At 43.9% G+C, this 22141-nt stretch overlaps 2 protein-coding genes across 3 annotated transcripts; one reads left to right on the top strand and one right to left on the bottom strand.

The window, feature by feature from the left end:
• Window positions 1-447: 447 nt before the first annotated feature.
• On the bottom strand, window positions 448-16532 carry LOC145861327 (cilia and flagella-associated protein 47). Its single transcript, XM_082963305.1, has 14 exons — window positions 16415-16532; window positions 16171-16313; window positions 15456-15942; window positions 14942-15137; window positions 13536-13782; window positions 11002-11154; window positions 8130-8322; window positions 7067-7163; window positions 6707-6926; window positions 6251-6495; window positions 3625-3755; window positions 3418-3540; window positions 3200-3331; window positions 448-639 (listed from the first exon to the last, which is right to left on the bottom strand). The coding sequence occupies exons 3-14, from the start codon at window positions 15510-15512 to the stop codon at window positions 448-450; spliced, it is 1986 nt and encodes a 661-aa protein (XP_082819431.1). The 5' UTR covers window positions 15513-15942; window positions 16171-16313; window positions 16415-16532.
• Window positions 16533-16550: 18 nt separating this feature from the next.
• On the top strand, window positions 16551-20734 carry LOC123723983 (cyclin-T2). 2 transcript variants are annotated; one of them, XM_045698246.2, is made up of 3 exons: window positions 16551-17484; window positions 18010-18080; window positions 18214-20734. In XM_045698246.2, exons 1-3 carry the CDS (start codon window positions 17256-17258, stop codon window positions 19282-19284), a joined length of 1371 nt encoding a protein of 456 aa, XP_045554202.2. In that variant the 5' UTR covers window positions 16551-17255; the 3' UTR covers window positions 19285-20734. The 2 variants fall into 2 exon arrangements, with proteins under 2 accessions (XP_045554202.2, XP_045554201.2); XM_045698245.2 differs by having other exon boundaries at window positions 18010-18104.
• Window positions 20735-22141: the final 1407 nt, after the last annotated feature.

Here is a 22141-nt window from a genome sequence, read left to right as displayed (position 1 = left end):
GGGGGTCGACATATGAACTCACCACGTTTATGTCCACCAGGGGGAGCTCCACATATGAACTCACCACGTTGATGTTTACCAGGGGGGGGTCGACATATGAACTCACCACGTTGATGTTTACCAGGGGGGGTCGACATATGAACTCACCACGTTGATGTTTACCAGGGGGGGTCGACATATGAACTCACCACGTTGATGTTTACCAGGGGGGGGTCGACATATGAACTCACCACGTTGATGTTTACCAGGGGGGGTCGACATATGAACTCACCACGTTGATGTTTACCAGGGGGGGTCGACATATGAACTCACCACGTTGATGTTTACCAGGGGGGGGTCGACATATGAACTCACCACGTTGATGTTTACCAGGGGGGGTCGACATATGAACTCACCACGTTGATGTTTACCAGGGGGGGTCGACATATGAACTCACCACGTTGATGTTTACCAGGGGAGCTCCACATATGAACTCACCACGTTGATGTCCACCAGGGAGTGCTCCACATACGAACTCACCACGTTGATGTCCACCAGGGGGAGCTCCACATATGAACTCACCACGTTTATGTCCACCAGTGGGGGCTCGACCGACCCGCCCACTCTCAGCTCCAGAGATTTCATGTTTCTTAGAACTATCTGCAACACACACACCTCGTTAGACAAGGTCATCCATCATGACTATCTAGGTTTCTGAAATAATGACAGGTAAGACTAAGGTAGAGGTAATACTGAGGTAGTAGGTTTCTGAAATAATGACAGGTAAGACTAGAGATTATTTAGGTTTCTGAAATAATGACAGGTAAGACTAGAGGTTATTTATGTTTCTGAAATAATGACAGGTAAGACTAGAGGTTATTTAGGTTTCTGAAATAATGACAGGTAAGACTAGAGGTTATTTAGGTTTCTGAAATAATGACAGGTAAGACTAGAGGTTATTTATGTTTCTGAAATAATGACAGGTAAGACTAGAGATTATTTATGTTTCTGAAATAATGACAGGTAAGACTAGAGGTTATTTAGGTTTCTGAAATAATGACAGGTAAGACTAGAGGTTATTTATGTTTCTGAAATAATGACAGGTAAGACTAGAGGTTATTTAGGTTTCTGAAATAATGACAGGTAAGACTAGAGGTTATTTATGTTTCTGAAATAATGACAGGTAAGACTAGAGGTTATTTAGGTTTCTGAAATAATGACAGGTAAGACTAGAGGTTATTTAGGTTTCTGAAATAATGACAGGTAAGACTAGAGGTTATTTAGGTTTCTGAAATAATGACAGGTAAGACTAGAGGTTATTTAGGTTTCTGAAATAATGACAGGTAAGACTAGAGGTTATTTAGGTTTCTGAAATAATGACAGGTAAGACTAGAGGTTATTTAGGTTTCTGAAATAATGAGAGGTAAGACTAGAGGTTATTTGACATACAGATACAGATCTTAAAACACTGAAGCTAATCTACTGTAGGTCTATATTGTCTTTCCACAAGTTTGAGCCTGTATGATGTGCTGTGTGTTTGTAGAGGCTGTATGATGTATTGTGTGTTTGTAGAGACTGTATGATGTGTTGTGTGTTTGTAGAGACTATATGATGTGTTGTGTGTTTGTAGAGGCTGTATGATATGTTGTGTGTTTGTAGAGGCTGTATGATGTGCTGTGTGTTTGTAGAGGCTGTATGATGTGTTGTGTGTTTGTAGAGGCTGTATGATGTGTTGTGTGTTTGTAGAGCCTGTATGATGTGCTGTGTGTTTGTAGAGGCTGTATGATGTGTTGTGTGTTTGTAGAGAATGTATGATGTGTTGTGTGTTTGTAGAGGCTGTATGATGTGTTGTGTGTTTGTAGAGAATGTATGATGTGTTGTGTGTTTGTAGAGGCTGTATGATGTGTTGTGTGTTTGTAGAGGCTGTATGATGTGTTGTGTGTTTGTAGAGGCTGTATGATGTGTTGTGTGTTTGTAGAGAATGTATGATGTGTTGTGTGTTTGTAGAGGCTGTATGATGTGTTGTGTGTTTGTAGAGGCTGTATGATGTGTTGTGTGTTTGTAGAGGCTGTATGATGTGGTGTGTGTTTGTAGAGGCTGTATGATGTGTTGTGTGTTTGTAGAGAATGTATGATGTGTTGTGTGTTTGTAGAGGCTGTATGATGTGTTGTGTGTTTGTAGAGGCTGTATGATGTGGTGTGTGTTTGTAGAGGCTGTATGATGTGCTGTGTGTTTGTAGAGGCTGTATGATGTGCTGTGTGTTTGTAGAGGCTGTATGATGTGCTGTGTGTTTGTAGAGGCTGTATGATGTGTTGTGTGTTTGTAGAGACTATTATATGTTGTGTGTTTGTAGAGGCTGGATGATGTGTTGTGTGTTTGTAGAGGCTGGATGATGTGTTGTGTGTTTGTAGAGGCTGTATGATATGTTGTGTGTTTGTAGAGGCTGATATGTTGTGTGTTTGTAGAGGCTGTATGATGTGTTGTGTGTTTGTAGAAGCTGTATGATGTGTTGTGTGTTTGTACAGACTGTATGATGTGTTGTGTGTTTGTAGAGGCTGTATGATGTGTGGTGTGTTTGTAGAGGCTGTATGATGTGTTGTGGGTTTGTAGAGGCTGTATGATGTGTGGTGTGTTTGTAGAGGCTGTATGATGTGTTGTGTGTTTGTAGAGGCTATATGATGTGGTGTGTGTTTGTAGAGGCTGTATGATGTGCTGTGTGTTTGTAGAGGCTATATGATGTGGTGTGTGTTTGTAGAGGCTGTATGATGTGCTGTGTGTTTGTAGAGGCTGTATGGTGTGCTGTGTGTTTGTAGAGGCTGTATGATGTGCTGTGTGTTTGTAGAGGCTGTATGATGTGTTGTGTGTTTGTAGAGACTATTATATGTTGTGTGTTTGTAGAGGCTGGATGATGTGTTGTGTGTTTGTAGAGGCTGGATGATGTGTTGTGTGTTTGTAGAGAATGTATGATATGTTGTGTGTTTGTAGAGGCTGATATGTTGTGTGTTTGTAGAGGCTGTATGATGTGTTGTGTGTTTGTAGAAGCTGTATGATGTGTTGTGTGTTTGTACAGACTGTATGATGTGTTGTGTGTTTGTAGAGGCTGTATGATGTGTTGTGTGTTTGTAGAGGCTGTATGATGTGGTGTGTGTTTGTAGAGGCTGTATGATGTGTTGTGTGTTTGTACAGACTTTATGATATGTTGTGTGTCTGTTTCCTTCACCTCCACTCTGGTGTCAAACTTCATGACAGCTCCGGGGTTGAGGTGCACCAGGACCTCTGCCTGCCCCCCCACAGGAACCACACCCTCGGTGGGGGTCACCACCATGCCAGGCAGGGGGTACACGTCCAACACCTGATACACACACACACACACGCTAAGCCTCTATAAAACACACACACAAGTATAAATGGTACAGAGACCCGGCGTGGAGTGTGTACCTGGAAGTAGGCATGGTTGTTTCCTGTGTTGTGTAGCATTGCGGTCCTGACGGAGGGGAAGATGAGAGGTACTGATCCAAACACCAGATGTTTCTCAGCCAGCTGCACACTGGATGAACCAAGCTGGAGGGAGGGGAATGAGATCTCTCTCTACATTAACAATCACAGGAACCTCAACAACAGAAACACACAGACACACACACACACCTTGGCCACACATCGTAGCTGTGCGGTGTTTCCCTGGTGAACACACAGGTCAAACTGTCCCTCCAGAGGAGAGCAGAAAGAGGGATGCCACATCACCTCACAGTCTAACTCCCTGTACGCCTCCACAGTACCTGGCAGAGAGAAGAGGAGGGAGAGAGAGAGAGAAAGAAGAGAGGGAGGGAGGGAGGGAGGGAGAGAAAGGGAGGGAGGGAGAGAAAGGGAGGGAGAGAGAGAGGGTGGAAAGGAGAGAAAGGGAGGGAGAGAGAGAGAGAGTTGGAGGGAGAGGGAGAGAAAGGGAGGGAGAGAGGGAGAGAAAGGGAGGGAGAGAGAGAGTTGGAGGGATAGACAGATAGAGAGAGATATTAGAGACACATACATCCCCATACAGTACATATAGAAGACTAGACTACAGTATATATAGAAGACTAGACTACAGTACATATAGAAGACTAGACTACAGTACATCACCATACAGTACATATAGAAGACTAGACCGCAGTACATATAGAAGACTAGACTACAGTACAAATAGAAGACTAGACTACAGTACATCACCATACAGTACATATAGAAGACTAGACTACAGTACATCCCCATACAGTACATATAGAAGACTAGACTACAGTACATATAGAAGACTAGACTACAGTACATCCCCATACAGTACATATAGAAGACTAGACTACAGTACATATAGAAGACTAGACTACAGTACATATAGAAGACTAGACTACAGTACATATAGAAGACTAGACTACAGTACATCACCATACAGTACATATAGAAGACTAGACTACAGTACATCCCCATACAGTACATATAGAAGACTAGACTACAGTACATATAGAAGACTAGACTACAGTACATCCCCATACAGTACATATAGAAGACTAGACTACAGTACATATAGAAGACTAGACTACAGTACATATAGAAGACTAGACTACAGTACATATAGAAGACTAGACTACAGTACATCACCATACAGTACATATAGAAGACTAGACTACAGTACATATAGAAGACTAGACTACAGTACATCCCCATACAGTACATATAGAAGACTAGACTACAGTACATATAGAAGACTAGACTACAGTACATATAGAAGACTAGACTACAGTACATATAGAAGACTAGACTACAGTACATCACCATACAGTACATATAGAAGACTAGACTACAGTACATCACCATACAGTACATATAGAAGACTAGACTACAGTACATCACCATACAGTACATATAGAAGACTAGACTACAGTACATCACCATACAGTACATATAGAAGGCTAGACTACAGTACAAATAGAAGACTAGACTACAGTACATATAGAAGACTAGACTACAGTACATCACCATACAGAACATATAGAAGACTAGACTACAGTACATATAGAACGCTAGACTACAGTACATCACCATACAGTACATATAGAATACTAGACCGCAGTACATATCGAAGACTAGACTACAGTACAAATAGAAGACTAGACTACAGTACATCACCATACAGTACATATAGAAGACTAGACTACAGTATATATAGAAGACTAGACTACAGTACATATAGAAGACTAGACTACAGTACATCACCATACAGTACATATAGAAGACTAGACTACAGTACAAATAGAAGACTAGACTACAGTACATCACCATACAGTACATATAGAAGACTAGACTACAGTACATCACCATACAGTACATATAGAAGACTAGACTACAGTACATATAGAAGACTAGACTACAGTACATCACCATACAGTACATATAGAAGACTAGACTACAGTACATCACCATAAAGAACATATAGAAGACTAGACTACAGAACATATAGAAGACTAGACTACAGTACATCACCATACAGTACATATAGAAGACTAGACTACAGTACATCACCATAAAGAACATATAGAAGACTAGACTACAGTACATATAGAAGACTAGACTACAGTACATCACCATACAGTACATATAGAAGGCTAGACTACAGTACAAATAGAAGACTAGACTACAGTACATATAGAAGACTAGACTACAGTACATCACCATACAGAACATATAGAAGACTAGACTACAGTACATATAGAACGCTAGACTACAGTACATCACCATACAGTACATATAGAATACTAGACCGCAGTACATATCGAAGACTAGACTACAGTACAAATAGAAGACTAGACTACAGTACATCACCATACAGTACATATAGAAGACTAGACTACAGTATATATAGAAGACTAGACTACAGTACATATAGAAGACTAGACTACAGTACATCACCATACAGTACATATAGAAGACTAGACTACAGTACAAATAGAAGACTAGACTACAGTACATCACCATACAGTACATATAGAAGACTAGACTACAGTACATCACCATACAGTACATATAGAAGACTAGACTACAGTACATATAGAAGACTAGACTACAGTACATCACCATACAGTACATATAGAAGACTAGACTACAGTACATCACCATAAAGAACATATAGAAGACTAGACTACAGAACATATAGAAGACTAGACTACAGTACATCACCATACAGTACATATAGAAGACTAGACTACAGTAGTGTGTAGTTTTGATAAGGCCCAGAGCAGCAGCCTACCTGTGGCTGGGCGTATGGAGAAGGCCATGCCCGTCTCTGTGATGACGGGCCTCCAGGTGAAGTCAGCCGGGTGGTTCCTGGGGTTGACCAGGGTCACAGTACCCTTGTAGCCCGACTGGGCCAGGTAGCTGGGGGATGGGGACAGGACCACCTGGCTCTGGGACAGCTGGAGGACCACAGGGACCAGCTGGGACTGAACCAGGACATGGCTCCGGTGATGACTATTCACCGTGTAAGAGATTGACCTGGGAGAGGGAGATGGAATCTACCAGTCAATTGTCAGCCAGTCAGTCAGTCAGTCAGTTAATCAATCAATAAGAATTGGGCTCGATTTGGTTTGTCAATGATCAATTTAGGAAACCTGTTATATATAAAGAGAGAGAGAGAGAGAAAGAGCGAGAGAGAGAGAGAGCGCGAGACAGAGACAGACAACCAGCCACACACACAGTGACTAACTTGTGGAACTTTCCCAGCTTGGTGCTCTCTAAGACGAGGGGCAGGGTGGCTCTGGAGAGGGGGGGCAGGACGTGGGACAGGGGGCTGGAGCGCTGTAGCTCAGGACAGCAGTCTAACTCCAGCTGCACCCACACATACACCTGCAGGTTGTTCACCAGGTCCAGGTTCCTCACACACACTGAGGCCACACACACCTCACCAAAATCTATTGAGGACGGGCCTGGAGGGGGAGGAGGGGAAACCAAACTCTGATTCACATCTTTAAAATGCTCATTTTGTGAATATTCTCTTCATCAGCCATGGTAGGGACAAGAGGGATTAAGATTCCTAATGCAAACAATGACTGCATGCGCTTCTCACCTATGACTACTTGGTGGAGCTGCTGAACTGTTAGGGTGCGGCTGCAGTCTGCCACTTCCTGGTTGGTGGAGGGTAGTGCATTGATGCCCTCTGTCACCTGGACAACAGAGGGTCAAAGTGTCAGAGGAATTCCATACAGTCAGTCAGGAAACACCAGATATAGAATGATAGAGACAGAGGAATTCCATACAGTCAGACAGGAAACACCAGATATAGAATGATAGAGACAGAGGAATTCCATTCAGTCAGGCAGGAAATACCAGATATAGAATGATAGAGACAGAGGAATTCCATACAGTCAGGCAGGAAACACCAGATATAGAATGATAGAGACAGAGGAATTCCATACAGTTAGGCAGGAAACACCAGATATAGAATGATAGAGACAGAGGAATTCCATACAGTCAGGCAGGAAATACCAGATATAGAATGATAGAGACAGAGGAATTCCATACAGTCAGGCAGGAAACACCAGATATAGAATGATAGAGACAGAGGAATTCCATACACAGGAAACACCAGATATAGAATGATAGAGACAGAGGAATTCCATACAGTCAGGCAGGAAATACCAGATATAGAATGATAGAGACAGAGGAATTCCATACAGTCAGGCAGGAAACACCAGATATAGAATGATAGAGACAGAGGAATTCCATACAGTTAGGCAGGAAACACCAGATATAGAATGATAGAGACAGAGGAATTCCATACAGTCTGGCAGGAAACACCAGATATAGAATGATAGAGACAGAGGAATTCCATACAGTCAGACAGGAAACACCAGATATAGAATGATAGAGACAGAGGAATTCCATACAGTCAGACAGGAAACACCAGATATAGAATGATAGAGACAGAGGAATTCCATACAGTCAGGCAGGAAACACCAGATATAGAATGATAGAGACAGAGGACTTCCATACAGTCAGGCAGGAAACACCAGATATAGAATGATAAAGTGGGGGGATTGCATAGGCTAAAACAGGTAACTGTAGACTTTAGAGGACCCATGCAAAATGGTTTACCAGAGACTTTAAACACCCTGCTTTACCTGCCATACCTGTCTGAATCTGGACCTGGTCTCCATGGCAGCCAGCATACAGGTGGTCAATAGCTGGCTATGTCCCTGGTCGATGCTCCGCCCCTCCTGGCTGTGATTGGACTCCAGGTCCCTCAGAGAGAGCTGGGGGGTGAGGAGTCCTGCGGCAGGCCGGAGCCCAATGTCTATGTCGTCCTCCACCTCGCCATGCAGCCTGAGCATACATGGAAAACATCGTCAGATACCGCCTTGTTGTCAGCCTACAGCACATATTGAGGGGATTTGATTAAACTGGCCAGGTTGCACTGGGGTATGGCCCGTCACGTGACTGGTTGAAGCGGGTGAGGGAGGCGCGCTCTGCTCAAATGGAACAGTAATCTGCATCGCCCGGTCATATTATCAACAAGTCAGCATGATGCATCGTTCAGAAACATCTCTTTTTCAGCAAATACAGTATATGTTTGAACTTTCAAACTAGTTTTCATTGGGAAGGCAGATAAATCCAGACTGGACCAAATCTGAACCAATCATAGATATTGGACATCACAGTATTTTATTTATTTTAACCTTTATTTAACTAGGCATGTCAGTTAACAACAAATTCTTATTTACAATGACGGCCTACCCTGGCCAAACCTAAACGCAAACGACTCTGGGCCAACTGTGCGCTGCCCTATGGGACTCCCAATCACGACCGGTTGTGATACAGCCTGAAATTGAACCAGGGTCTGTAGTGACGCCTCTAACTCTGAGATGCAGTGCCTTAGACCCCTGCACCACTCAGGAGCACAGTACAGTACAGTACAGTACAGTAAAGTAGAGCACAGTACAGTACAGTAGAGCACAATACAGTACAGTACATGTACTCTATTCTACTCAACTAAACTGTACTCTATAGTACTTTACTGAATAAAACTCAACAGTCCTGTACCGTACCATACCATACTCTACTGTACTCTACTGTACTGTAATGTGATTTTCAAACGTGTGAAACAGCCTAGACGTCTATGATTCATTCAGATTTGGATCTGGTCCGCACTGAGCAAATTTGTACTTGTTTGGGGGCGGATCTCATTCGAATAATACCCAGCATGCTTTGCAAGTGTTTGTTTTCAACATTTACATTTTGGTCATTCAGCAGACGCTCTTATCCAGAGCAACTGGCAGTCAGTGCATTCAATTAAGGTAGATAAAGAACAACATATCACAGTCATAGCAGGAAAATTAAAAAAAATGTGTAACCGTTACTGAGAATGTTATTGTAGTTGAAGTGGTCTGTTGGTTCATTCTATACGTTAGATTATTTTCAACATCATTGCTGCCAGTTTTATAGCTTTTGAAAAATCTAACAGAAGTGAATGTGACTGATGAGAGCAATAATAAATCACAATCTTCAGTTGGCTCCTCATTCCTATGTTATTGTGATATACAGTCACACTTACCTCATTGTTAATGTACAGTATGTGCAGAAATTTGTCCATAGAATCAATGACTGAAAAATACATGCACTTATTTTAAAAGTCTGTAAATTACGGATTTTCAACATCCAGAAAATACGCATTTTCAACATCCGAAAATAAGACGTTTCTTCGACGTCCGACGTGAAATGCTTTGAAAGTCTGGTCATGGCTCACATCAACACCATTATCCCAGAAACCCTAGACCCACTCCAATTTGCATACCGCACCAACAGATCCACAGATGATGCAATCTCTATTGCACTCCACACTGCCCTTTCCCACCTGGACAAAAGGAACACCTATGTGAGAATGCTATTCATTGACTACAGCTCAGCATTCAACACCATAGTACCCTCAAAGCTCATCACTAAGCTAAGGACCCTTGAACTAAACACCTCCCTCTGCAACTGGATCCTGGACTTCCTGACGGGCCACCAGCAGGTGATAAGGGTAGGTAATAACACATCCGCCATGCTGATCATCAACATGGGGGCCCCTCAGGGGTGCGTGCTCAGTCCCCTCCTGTACTCCCTGTTCACTCATGACTGCACGGCCAGGCACAGCTCCAACATCCATCATTAAGTTTGCTGATTTACACAACAGTGGTAGGCCTGATCACCGACAACGATGAGACAGCCTATAGGGAGGAGGTCATAGACCTGACCGTGTGGTGCAAGGACAACAACCTCTCCCTGAACGTGATCAAGACAAAGGAGATGATTGTGGACTATAGGAAAAGGAGGACCGAGCACGCCCCCATTCTCATCGATGGGGCTGTAGTAGAGCAGGTTGAGAGCTTCAAGTTCCTTGGCGTCCACATCACCAACAAACTAACATGGTCAAGCACACCAAGACAGTCGTGAAGAGGGCACGACAAAACCTATTCCCCCCTCAGGAGACTGAAAAGATTTGGCATGGTCCTCAGATTCTCAAAAGGTTTTACAGCTGCACCATCGAGAGCATCCTGACGGGTTGCATCACCCCCCTCCCTCTTCTACGCTGCTGCTACTCTCTGTTATTATCTATGCATAGGCACTTTAATAACTCTACCTACATGTACATATTACCTCAGTTACCTCGACACGGGTGCCCCCACACATTGACTCTGTACCACTACCCCTTGTATATAGCCCCGCTATTGTTATTTACTGCTGCTCTTTAATTATTTGTTATTCTTATCTCTTTTTTGGGGGGGGGTATTTTCTTAAAACTGCATTGTTGGTTAAGGGCTTGTAAGTAAGCATTTCACTGTAAGGTCTACACCTGTTTTATTCGGCGCATGTGACAAATACAATTTGATTTGAAGACGCATTTTCAGCACCTGAAATGCGTGTAATGTCAAGTCTTTTCAGTGTAATTTTGCTTACTGGGTAGCTCTTTGGTTGTGGGTGCCAAGATTACAACATACAGAACACACATCCCACTCTGTCTACCTCGCAGTGGTTTTCTGCAAGCGTGTCTTTCGCAGGCCCCTGATGAAGGCTAGGTAGTGATCTCTGTGTCTCTGTCTCTGCTGCTTCTCCTCCTCCGTGAAGGAAAAGTCAGGGTCCACGTAGCGGTAACGCTCCACCCCCGTGAAGATGGTCCTGGGTGGAGGGAGAGAGGATATAAGCAGTTCATAAGAGTTCATAGGCAGAACATAGGGGCTACATAGGACTTTACAGAACATAGGGGCTACATAGGACTTTAGAGAACATAGGGGCTACATAGGACTAGAGAACATAGGGGCTACATAGGACTTTACAGAACATAGGGGCTACATAGGACTTTAGAGAACATAGGGGCTACATAGGACTTTAGAGAACATAGGGGCTACATAGGACTTTACAGAACATAGGGGCTACATAGGACTTTACAGAACATAGGGGCTACATAGGACTTTACAGAACATAGCGCTATACAGGAACACGGATGCAAATTGTAAACCAACTGCGCTGACTGCCCAGACATCTGGTCACTTTAATAATGCCACTTCAATAATGTTTACATATCTTGCATTACTCACCTCATATGTATATACTGTATCTTATACCATCTATTGCATCTTGCCTATGACACTCGGTCATCGCTCATCCATATATTTATATGTACATATTCTTAGTCCATCCCTTTACTTAGATTTGTGTGTATTAGGTAGTTGTTGTGGAATTGTTAGATATTACTGCACTGTCGGGACTAGAAGCACAAGCATTTCGCTACACTCACATTAACATCTGCTAACCATGTGTGTGTGACCAATACAATTTGATTTGATCTGATCTGGAGTTCCAGTAGGTCCCTGCAAACCTGACTGCACTGATACTATTTCCATCATTACTATTAGTAGCACTGATACTATTTCCATCATTACTATTAGTAGTACTGATACTATTTCCATCATTACTATTAGTAGTACTGATACTATTTCCATCATTACTATTAGTAGCACTGATACTATTTCCATCATTACTATTAGTAGTACTGATACTATTTCCATCATTACTATTAGTAGTACTGATACTATTTCCATCATTACTATTAGTAGTACTGATACTATTTCTATCATTACTATTAGTAGTACTGATACTATTACCATCATTACTATTAGTAGTACTGATACTATTACCATCATTACTATTAGTAGTACTGATAGTATTTCCATCATTACTATTAGTAGAACTGATACTATTTCCATCATTACTATTAGTAGTACTGATACTATTACCATCATTACTATTAGTAGTACTGATACTATTACCATCATTAGTATTAGTAGCACTGATACTATTTCCATCATTACTATTAGTAGTACTGATACTATTACCATCATTACTATTAGTAGCACTGATACTATTTCCATCATTACTATTAGTAGTACTGATACTATTACCATCATTAGTATTAGTAGCACTGATACTATTTCCATCATTACTATTAGTAGCACTGATACTATTACCATCATTACTATTAGTAGCACTGATACTATTTCCATCATTACTATTAGTAGTACTGATACTATTTCCATCATTACTATTAGTAGTACTGATACTATTACCATCATTACTATTAGTAGCACTGATACTATTTCCATCATTACTATTAGTAGTACTGATACTATTACCATCATTAGTATTAGTAGCACTGATACTATTTCCATCATTACTATTAGTAGCACTGATACTATTACCATCATTACTATTAGTAGCACTGATACTATTTCCATCATTACTATTAGTAGTACTGATACTATTTCCATCATTACTATTAGTAGTACTGATACTATTACCATCATTACTATTAGTAGCACTGATACTATTTCCATCATTACTATTAGTAGCACTGATACTATTTCCATCATTACTATTAGTAGTACTGATACTATTACCATCATTAGTATTAGTAGCACTGATACTATTTCCATCATTACTATTAGTAGTACTGATACTATTACCATCATTACTATTAGTAGCACTGATACTATTTCCATCATTACTATTAGTAGTACTGATACTATTTCCATCATTACTATTAGTAGTACTGATACTATTACCATCATTACTATTAGTAGTACTGATACTATTACCATCATTACTATTAGTAGTACTGATACCATTTCCATCATTACTATTAGTAGTACTGATACTATTTCCATCATTACTATTAGTAGTACTGATACCATTTCCATCATTACTATTAGTAGTACTGATACTATTTCCATCATTACTATTAGTAGTACTGACATCATTTCCATCATTACTATTAGTAGTACTGATACTATTTCCATTAGTAGTACTGATACTATTTCCATTAGTAGTACTGATACTATTTCCATCATTACTATTAGTAGTACTGATACTATTTCCATCATTACTATTAGTAGTATTGATACTATTTCCATCATTACTATTAGTAGTATTGATACGTCTCTGGAATAGGTCACAGGGTGCCATGGCAGATACTCTATAACTGCCAGTATAACTCAGATGACCTGTAGGTGGTGTCTGGAGAGGCAGGGCGGATGTTGCAGGCCCTGTCGTTGGGGAAGGCCAGTAGCTCTCGCTGGCTACCGTCTAGACTCTGGTTCCTACGGTGGCTCTGGCTCTGACCGTGGCTGTGGAGCCGGGTCTTGGCCGTGCTGAGGACAGCTGCCCGCACCAATCCCACACACCTGCCCAGCTCACTGGAGGGCACCCGGGCATACTGGCCTGTCTCATTGGTCACAGCCGGGGTGATTCCTGAAACATCACAGACAAAACAATGAATGGGTGGGTCCAAAAACAGGTTGAAGATAGAATGCCAGACAATACTTTGAAGAACTATACAGTATAGGAAGGAGATCAGTGGACAGGGCTGTGAGGGGTTCAGTGTGAACTATACAGTATAGGAAGGAGATCAGTGGACAGGGCTGTGAGGGGTTCAGTGTGAACTATACAGTATAGGAAGGAGATCAGTGGACAGGGCTGTGAGGGGTTCAGTGTGAACTATACAGTATAGGAAGGAGATCAGTGGACAGGACAGTGAGGGGTTCAGTGTGAACTATACAGTATAGGAAGGAGATCAGTGGACAGGGCTGTGAGGGGTTCAGTGTGAACTATACAGTATAGGAAGGAGATCAGTGGACAGGGCTGTGAGGGGTTCAGTGTGAACTATACAGTATAGGAAGGAGATCAGTGGACAGGGCTGTGAGGGGTTCAGTGTGAACTATACAGTATAGGAAGGAGATCAGTGGACAGGGCTGTGAGGGGTTCAGTGTGAACTATACAGTATAGGAAGGAGATCAGTGGGACAGGACAGTGAGGGGTTCAGTGTGAACTATACAGTATAGGAAGGAGATCAGTGGACAGGGCTGTGAGGGGTTCAGTGTGAACTATACAGTATAGGAAGGAGATCAGTGGACAGGGCTGTGAGGGGTTCAGTGTGAACTATACAGTATAGGAAGGAGATCAGTGGACAGGGCTGTGAGGGGTTCAGTGTGAACTATACAGTATAGGAAGGAGATCAGTGGACAGGGCTGTGAGGGGTTCAGTGTGAACTATACAGTATAGGAAGGAGATCAGTGGACAGGGCTGTGAGGGGTTCAGTGTGAACTATACAGTATAGGAAGGAGATCAGTGGACAGGGCTGTGAGGGGTTCAGTGTGAACTATACAGTATAGGAAGGAGATCAGTGGACAGGGCTGTGAGGGGTTCAGTGTGAACTATACAGTATAGGAAGGAGATCAGTGGACAGGGCTGTGAGGGGTTCAGTGTGAACTATACAGTATAGGAAGGAGATCAGTGGACAGGGCTGTGAGGGGTTCAGTGTGAACTATACAGTATAGGAAGGAGATCAGTGGACAGGGCTGTGAGGGGTTCAGTGTGCCGGCTGTGTGCAGGTGGTGGTGTTGGGTCTCACCAGGGTTGAGTTTGGGTGTTGCACATGCGGTCTGCGCCCGGCAAACGGCTGACAGGTGCAGGGTGACGGTGTGGAAGCTGCGGAGGTGGAGCTTGATGGAGGAGGGCCCCAGGTGTACCACCTGACCCAGCACCTCCAGCACCTGTTTCACCTTGAACGTTCCCATCTGGTGGGGGGTGAAGGACAGCACCACATCCTGGACAAAAACACAGATCAATGATTCTGATCAGCTTTCTTTCAGACTCAGGGAGGATATCGAGGATATTGATAATTCATCCTCTCTGTCTGTTCTGTCAGAGAGGATGCTGGGAGGAGACTGGGGTTGTCTCCAAAATGGCTCCTTATTTCCTATATAATGTACAACTTTAGGGCCCAGCCACTCTGTATAGTGGACTACTTTCCTCTGGCCAAAATAAGGAGCCATCTGAGCCTGGACCAGGGCTGTCTACCTGGTTCTGCCCTGGGGAGATGGTCCCACTAGGAGGGTCACTGATGAAGTTGACCATCTGTCTACCTGGCTCTGCCCTGGGGAGATGGTCCCACTAGGAGGGTCACTGATGAAGTTGACCATCTGTCTACCTGGCTCTGCCCTGGGGAGATGGTCCCACTAGGAGGGTCACTGATGAAGTTGACCATCTGTCTACCTGGCTCTGCCCTGGGGAGATGGTCCCACTAGGAGGGTCACTGATGAAGTTGACCATCTGTCTACCTGGCTCTGCCCTGGGGAGATGGTCCCACTAGGAGGGTCACTGATGAAGTTGACCATCTGTCTACCTGGCTCTGCCCTGGGGAGATGGTCCCACTAGGAGGGTCACTGATGAAGTTGGCCATCTTTCGGAAGTTGAAGGTGACAGGGAGTAGAGGGGAGAGGTTGTGGAGCACACACAGGACGTCCACACGCTCTCCCATCAGGCACTGCTGGAAGTTGAAGCTGTGGCCGGGGCTGGGCACCAGGGAGACAGGGAGGGCTGAGCCAGTCACCGCCAGCTCCACACAGTAACCTGGGGGTAGAGGTCAGGGCTTAGAGGCCAGAGAGGTCAGGGGTCAAGGACAAGACAGTCCCAGATCAAGCACAACATTTCTGTGATAGCTGTTGTACACATGTCAGTCAGTATCCCTCACCAGAGAATGGCTTCAATTGTTGTTTTTACTAATGATGTAATATACATTATTGTATTGCAGCATATTGTTCCTGCTATTGGTAAGGAACAGATTGAGGCTTGCTGTACCATTGTGGGGAAGTACAGTGAAGTGCTGCTGGTGGTTGAAGCCATCTTTACTTCCCAAAGTCTGAAACTTGAGGAAGAGTGAGTAGTCTTGTTTACTGGCTGCTGCTGAGGCCCCACTGGTCTTCTGCTCCTCCCTGCTCCTTCTGAAGAACAGAACAACCATTATATACTGCCTGTTATAATATCTTTATACACATTTATAGCCCCACATAGACACACACACACACAAAGGAGGGCTGTATACCTTCTGCTGATAGGACGGAAGCAGACCCACAGAGTGGTTTTGTCGTAGGGTCTCAGTCGTCCCTCGTTGGGCACACAGGCGATCACAGTGGAGGGATCCACAGGGGGGGTGGCCCTGTTACGAACACTCCTGTCCTTGATTAGGCGAATCCACTTGTCAAGTCCTTGATTAGGCGAATCCACTTGTCAAGTCCTTGATTAGGCGAATCCACTTGTCAAGTCCTTGATTAGGCGAATCCACTTGTCAAGTCCTTGATTAGGCGAATCCACTTGTCATGTCCTTGATTAGGCGAATCCACTTGTCATGTCCTTGATTAGGCGAATCCACTTGTCATGTCCTTGATTAGGCGAATCCACTTGTCATGTCCTTGATTAGGCGAATCCACTTGTCATGTCCTTGATTAGGCGAATCCACTTGTCAAGTCCTTGATTAGGCGAATCCACTTGTCATGTCCTTGATTAGGCGAATCCACTTGTCAAGTCCTTGATTAGGCGAATCCACTTGTCATGTCCTTGATTAGGCGAATCCACTTGTCAAGTCCTTGATTAGGCGAATCCACTTGTCAAGTCCTTGATTAGGCGAATCCACTTGTCATGTCCTTGATTAGGCGAATCCACTTGTCAAGTCCTTGATTAGGCGAATCCACTTGTCATGTCCTTGATTAGGCGAATCCACTTGTCATGTCCTTGATTAGGCGAATCCACTTGTCAAGTCCTTGATTAGGCGAATCGGTGCGCTAGTTCAGGGCTGCAACAAAATTGTGAAACATCTGGGAGTTCCCAGGGAAAGGTTTGAAAACCACTTCCATAGCGTCTTCAGCCATGTCCCAGGGCTAGTGCTAATGTCCTGTATTCCAACCCTAGAACTAGCTAACGGGTGTGTCCTCTGTGGTCTTCCCTCCGACAGCCTCCACCTCACCACGTTCTGCCTGCAGCACAAGCCCACAGTCATCGCCTGCGTCTGCATCCACCTGGCCTGTAAATGGTCCAACTGGGAGATCCCGGTCTCCACTGATGGGAAACACTGGTGGGAGTATCTGGACCGCACCGTCACGCTCACACTGCTGGACGGTCAGAAACATTTTAGTGTTCTTAATTTAATTTTAAGGACAGGGGGATATAGGCCAGGAAGGTTGAAATTTGGAACACTTGATTGAAGGTGTTGAACCCAAGACCTTCGGGGGTCTATAGTGGAATTCCACCCTCTGTTAGTATTTCTTGTTTATTCAGACTGCACAGAAACGCAGGGGGATATGTGATGAAGGTGAACGCAGGGATTGAACCTTCAGGGTTCTAATAGTTGTCTTTGTGTCTGACGTAGAGCTGACCCGTCACTTCCTTCAGGGTTCTAATAGTTGTCTTTGTGTCTGACGTAGAGCTGACCCGTCACTTCCTTCAGGGTTCTAATAGTTGTCTTTGTGTCTGACGTAGAGCTGACCCGTCACTTCCTTCAGGGTTCTAATAGTTGTCTTTGTGTCTGACGTAGAGCTGACCCGTCACTTCCTTCAGGGTTCTAATAGTTGTCTTTGTGTCTGACGTAGAGCTGACCCGTCACTTCCTTCAGGGTTCTAATAGTTGTCTTTGTGTCTGACGTAGAGCTGACCAATGAATTCCTGCAGATTTTGGAGAAGACGCCCAGCAGGCTGAAAAGGATACGTAACTGGAGGGTAGGTTCTGCTCTCACAACTGGTGTAAGTGTTCCAGCATTTAGCCCTAGTAGCTACTACTTCACTGACATTTGGGGTGGAATTGTTTGGTGTTGCCCTTTTTTAACTGAATTTCACCACATCGCTATTCCAGGCCACGCAAGCTGCCAAGAAGCCCAAGATGGACAGCCAAACGGGCGACACCTCCTTCCAAGGGACCTCCTCATTGGACGGCATCACCGGTGTGGCCGGCAGCAACTCATTCTTCTCGTCGTCTCTGTCAGACTCTGGGGAGATGGCTTCACTAGACGACATGTCTATCCCGTTCCCTCCCTACCAGGCCCTGGCTGGGGACCACGCTGAGCTGCTGGGGCTGGACCAGGGCCTTGCCTTTCTTCCTCAAGCCATCCCTTCAAAGTACCCATCAGGCAAACACGAACACAAAACGGCCAGTGCAGGCAAGCATCCACAGGCCCTGCCCAATAACCCCTCGCCCTTCACCCGCCCCCCACAGAAACTCTCCCTGGATAAGTACAGAGAGAAACAGGCAGCAGACCTGCAGACCATGCAGAACGGTGTCCGAGAGGAGCAGAGCGGTGTGGACATGTACCAGTCCCATAAAAGACGCTCTGTGCAGGGGGACAGCAGGAGGGACAAGGCCAGCTCTAAAAAGACACGATGTCTCCCACCACAGGCCTCGGCGGTTGAGAACGGCGTTGCGGCCAGCAACGAGGAGCTAAAGATGAGAATCAAAGTCTCAGCTGAGAGAGACCAGGGCGGCCATGTTGGTGTCCCACAGGGCAAAGAGAAGTACAAAGACCACTCTGGCCCCAGCAGACACCCCAAGCACGGCCACTCGCACCCTTATGCCCTCAGCGGGAACGGCCGAGGGGCCATCGACCCCGCCCTGGCACTCAGAGTCCTCGGTGGCCATGGTAGCGACCTGGGGGGCTCCAGTTCCTCCTCCAGGAAACGGGCCAACCCTGACGTCAGTAGTCACAACAACCACCACCACTCTGCTAAGAGCAGCAGGAGTTCCAAAGGTGCCGGAGGCTCCTCCCACTACTCTTCAGACGGTGGTGGCGGCCCGAGGACTGTGGAGCGACACCACGGTGGCCCGGAGGGGTCAAATGGAGTGCTGGGGTCTAACGGCCAACACACCGACTACAAAGACACTTTTGACATGCTGGACTCTCTGCTAAGTGCCCAGGGAATGAACCTGTAAACTCAGAGTTAGTCGTTTAGCCTGGGTGCAGGTTGTTTGGCTCTCTTGCCAACTCTGTCCAAACATGTTTGGCTTGACATTTGAGTGGGCAAGACTGGACAAACAGATCTGGATAGTAGGCTAGGCAGGAGTTGTTGAATAGAGAAAATAGGTTTTTATGATTAAAAAATAAGTAAAAAATGATTTTATAACTTTGAAGTTAACTTCATCACCCTGTCCACACACGGTAATAATTACTGATGCTTTAAGGATCTTCAGAAATGTCCACAACATGATATACACAGTGCTGTAATGCTACTTGTCTGCTTGCTAAAAACCCCTAGGAGCCACGTTCACTGGTTCTGTGATTGACAAAATTCCAGATTTTAATTCTGTTCTTTTAAGAAGAAAGAGAAGTCTGCCTTTTTATGAGTTATTTGCTATTAATAATGTGCATGTTTCAATCACATAAGGGAAGATAGCAGCCTGGTGGAGGTTCACAGAGTGTCCACGTAAATGCGTGTACGTTTTTGTATGTTAAGAAACAACCTTATTCCTTGAAATACTCAGGTCTGGAAACTTTTTTTTGATATAAAGAACGAAATAAATCTTCCTCTCTTGGCGTAATACCTGTATCTGTAGAGATGTATAACTTTTGTCATTTTGTTGGCTGAAGGCTGCAGAAGTACAGCATCTATCTTACCGTAGAGGCTGTTTCAGTGTGCTTGTCTTCTAATGGGAGGACACACATTGTATATGATGGCAATCCAACTCATCACACATGGCTAGTCAGAGGACATACAAAGGCCCTTTCCCAGATCAACACCTCATAGACCCTATGGGTGTATCCAAAATGGCACCCTATCCCTTATGTAGGGCACTACTTTTTGACCAGGGCCCGCAAAGTTCCCAGCTGGGAAAAACACTGGGTCTTGGTGAAAAGTAGTGTACTACATAGGGAATAGTGTGCCATTTTGAGAGAGACACCCTTATGCGCTTGTGGGATCTCAAGTGCTTAGGGTCTAGGGGTGGATTGGGGACCGGGCCATATGCTGTCTACTGTCCAACTAAGTGGATGCCAAAGGCTGTGCCTCTAAAACGTACAGCAGATTATTCTAGAGCTATAAAAGAAGTTTACGTTATAACTGCTGTGAAGTGCATTCAAAAAGATCTCGGCATATTTACAAAAAGCCTTGTGATTGTATCAAGTCGTCAACAAGTCACTATTCTTCAATATTGATAAATGTCTAATTAACCAACCGCCATCCTATGAAAATATCTCTAGAGGTGATTGTATATAGGACAGCAGTTCTAGCTAGTCGGTTGACTTTACACCCTCAGACCACACATTCTATTCTGCCATAACAGTGTATTAGGCGGTCCTAAAGCGGACACTATTGAACAAATCCTTAATGTGTGTACTGGGAACCCAAATAAACGTGTAAAACTGTCGTTTTTACACACGAATACATCATGGTCTTGTGTATTTTATAATGGTTATTTGTGCTACCACATACATCCACTGGGTGGTGCTGTTCAATCATTGATTAGTTGTCACTTGGTCTGGCAAAAAGACCATGGAGCAGTTATGCTTGCGTTTACACCGGCAGCCCAAATCTAATATTTTGGTGTTAATTTGGTCTTTTGACCAATCAGATCAGATCTTTTGAAAGATTCAAATATATCGGGGCTCCCGAGTGGCGCAGCGGTCTAAGGCACTGCATCTCACTACAGTCCCTGGTTCGAATCCAGGCTGTTTCACATCCGGCCGTGATTGGGAGGTCCATTGGGCGGAGCACAATTGGCCCAGCATCGTCCGGGGTAGGCCGTCATTGTAGATAAGAATTTGTTCTTAACTGACTTGCCTAGTTATATTCCTCTCCGATCGCATATATCAGGAAGTCTCCCTCGTCTGAAAACTAAGGGACTTCCTAATATGGATTCCATAGTTAGAATGTATTTTTGTAGAGTTATGTCAAGAGAGACATAACTCTACCAACACTTGACGGAACTAGCTATGTGCAAAAGTGAACAATCTATTTCAATCTCTGTAGCCAGGTTTCCATGATCCAATCTTTTATTATGCAACTAAAGTAATGTGTCTGATCAAATATATAATGACAGATATAATGCAAACGGAACATTTGTCGGTAAACAAAATACCTTAGACAAGGTGGGATCTATTTGTGTCGGTATTATGCGAGAAATGTCGTGGAAACGATTTTATGCGCAAATATTGCTATAATAACTATCATATCGAAGTATGACGTATTTCTCATCGTAAAGCATGCCGTTAGGCTACAGATGAAATACCTGATGAAATTCACAGAGGTGGTGAAAGAGCAAGGTGATGAGCTTGATGCTCCTTTCCAATAAATATCTAGGTTCTTTATTCTGGTGACATGATGTTAGAATAATCTCTCTCTGTTGTCCATAATAATCTGATCATGTAGGTAGTGTATCTGTGAGCTGTTGACTGGAGCGCACGTGCCAATACCGCACTGGGTACACTCGTTATGTAACGCAATTTTTTGTTGTTGTTGTGAGAAATCATCAGTATTGTTGAAAATGTGATGGACATCCATTTAACTTGTATTTTTTATTCGGTACATGCGAATAAAACAGCAAAACGTAATTTTATGTGCACTTCGTCATCACGCACAGACATTTATAGGCGACAAGTCAATTTTGACGGAAACATCACTGGTTGAGAAATGCGCATATTGTTTTTATGCCGTTTTTTTAACATTCGCATGAAAATCTCCCGTCAAGTGTCAATTTTTGACAAAATCTATCTGGGGTCCAAGCCCGGTTTTGCTACCCGTCTGATTAATGGCTGTTGTCACTGTATTGTGCTCATGGATGTATTACGGAAGTA

The sequence above is a fragment of the Salmo salar genome, chromosome 17 (genome assembly GCF_965601325.2).
Source record: "Salmo salar chromosome 17, fSalSal1, whole genome shotgun sequence".
NCBI lineage: Eukaryota > Metazoa > Chordata > Actinopteri > Salmoniformes > Salmonidae > Salmo > Salmo salar.
The sequence above is the reverse complement of the archived record's forward strand: the minus strand, read 5'-3'. Positions and strand labels throughout refer to the sequence as shown.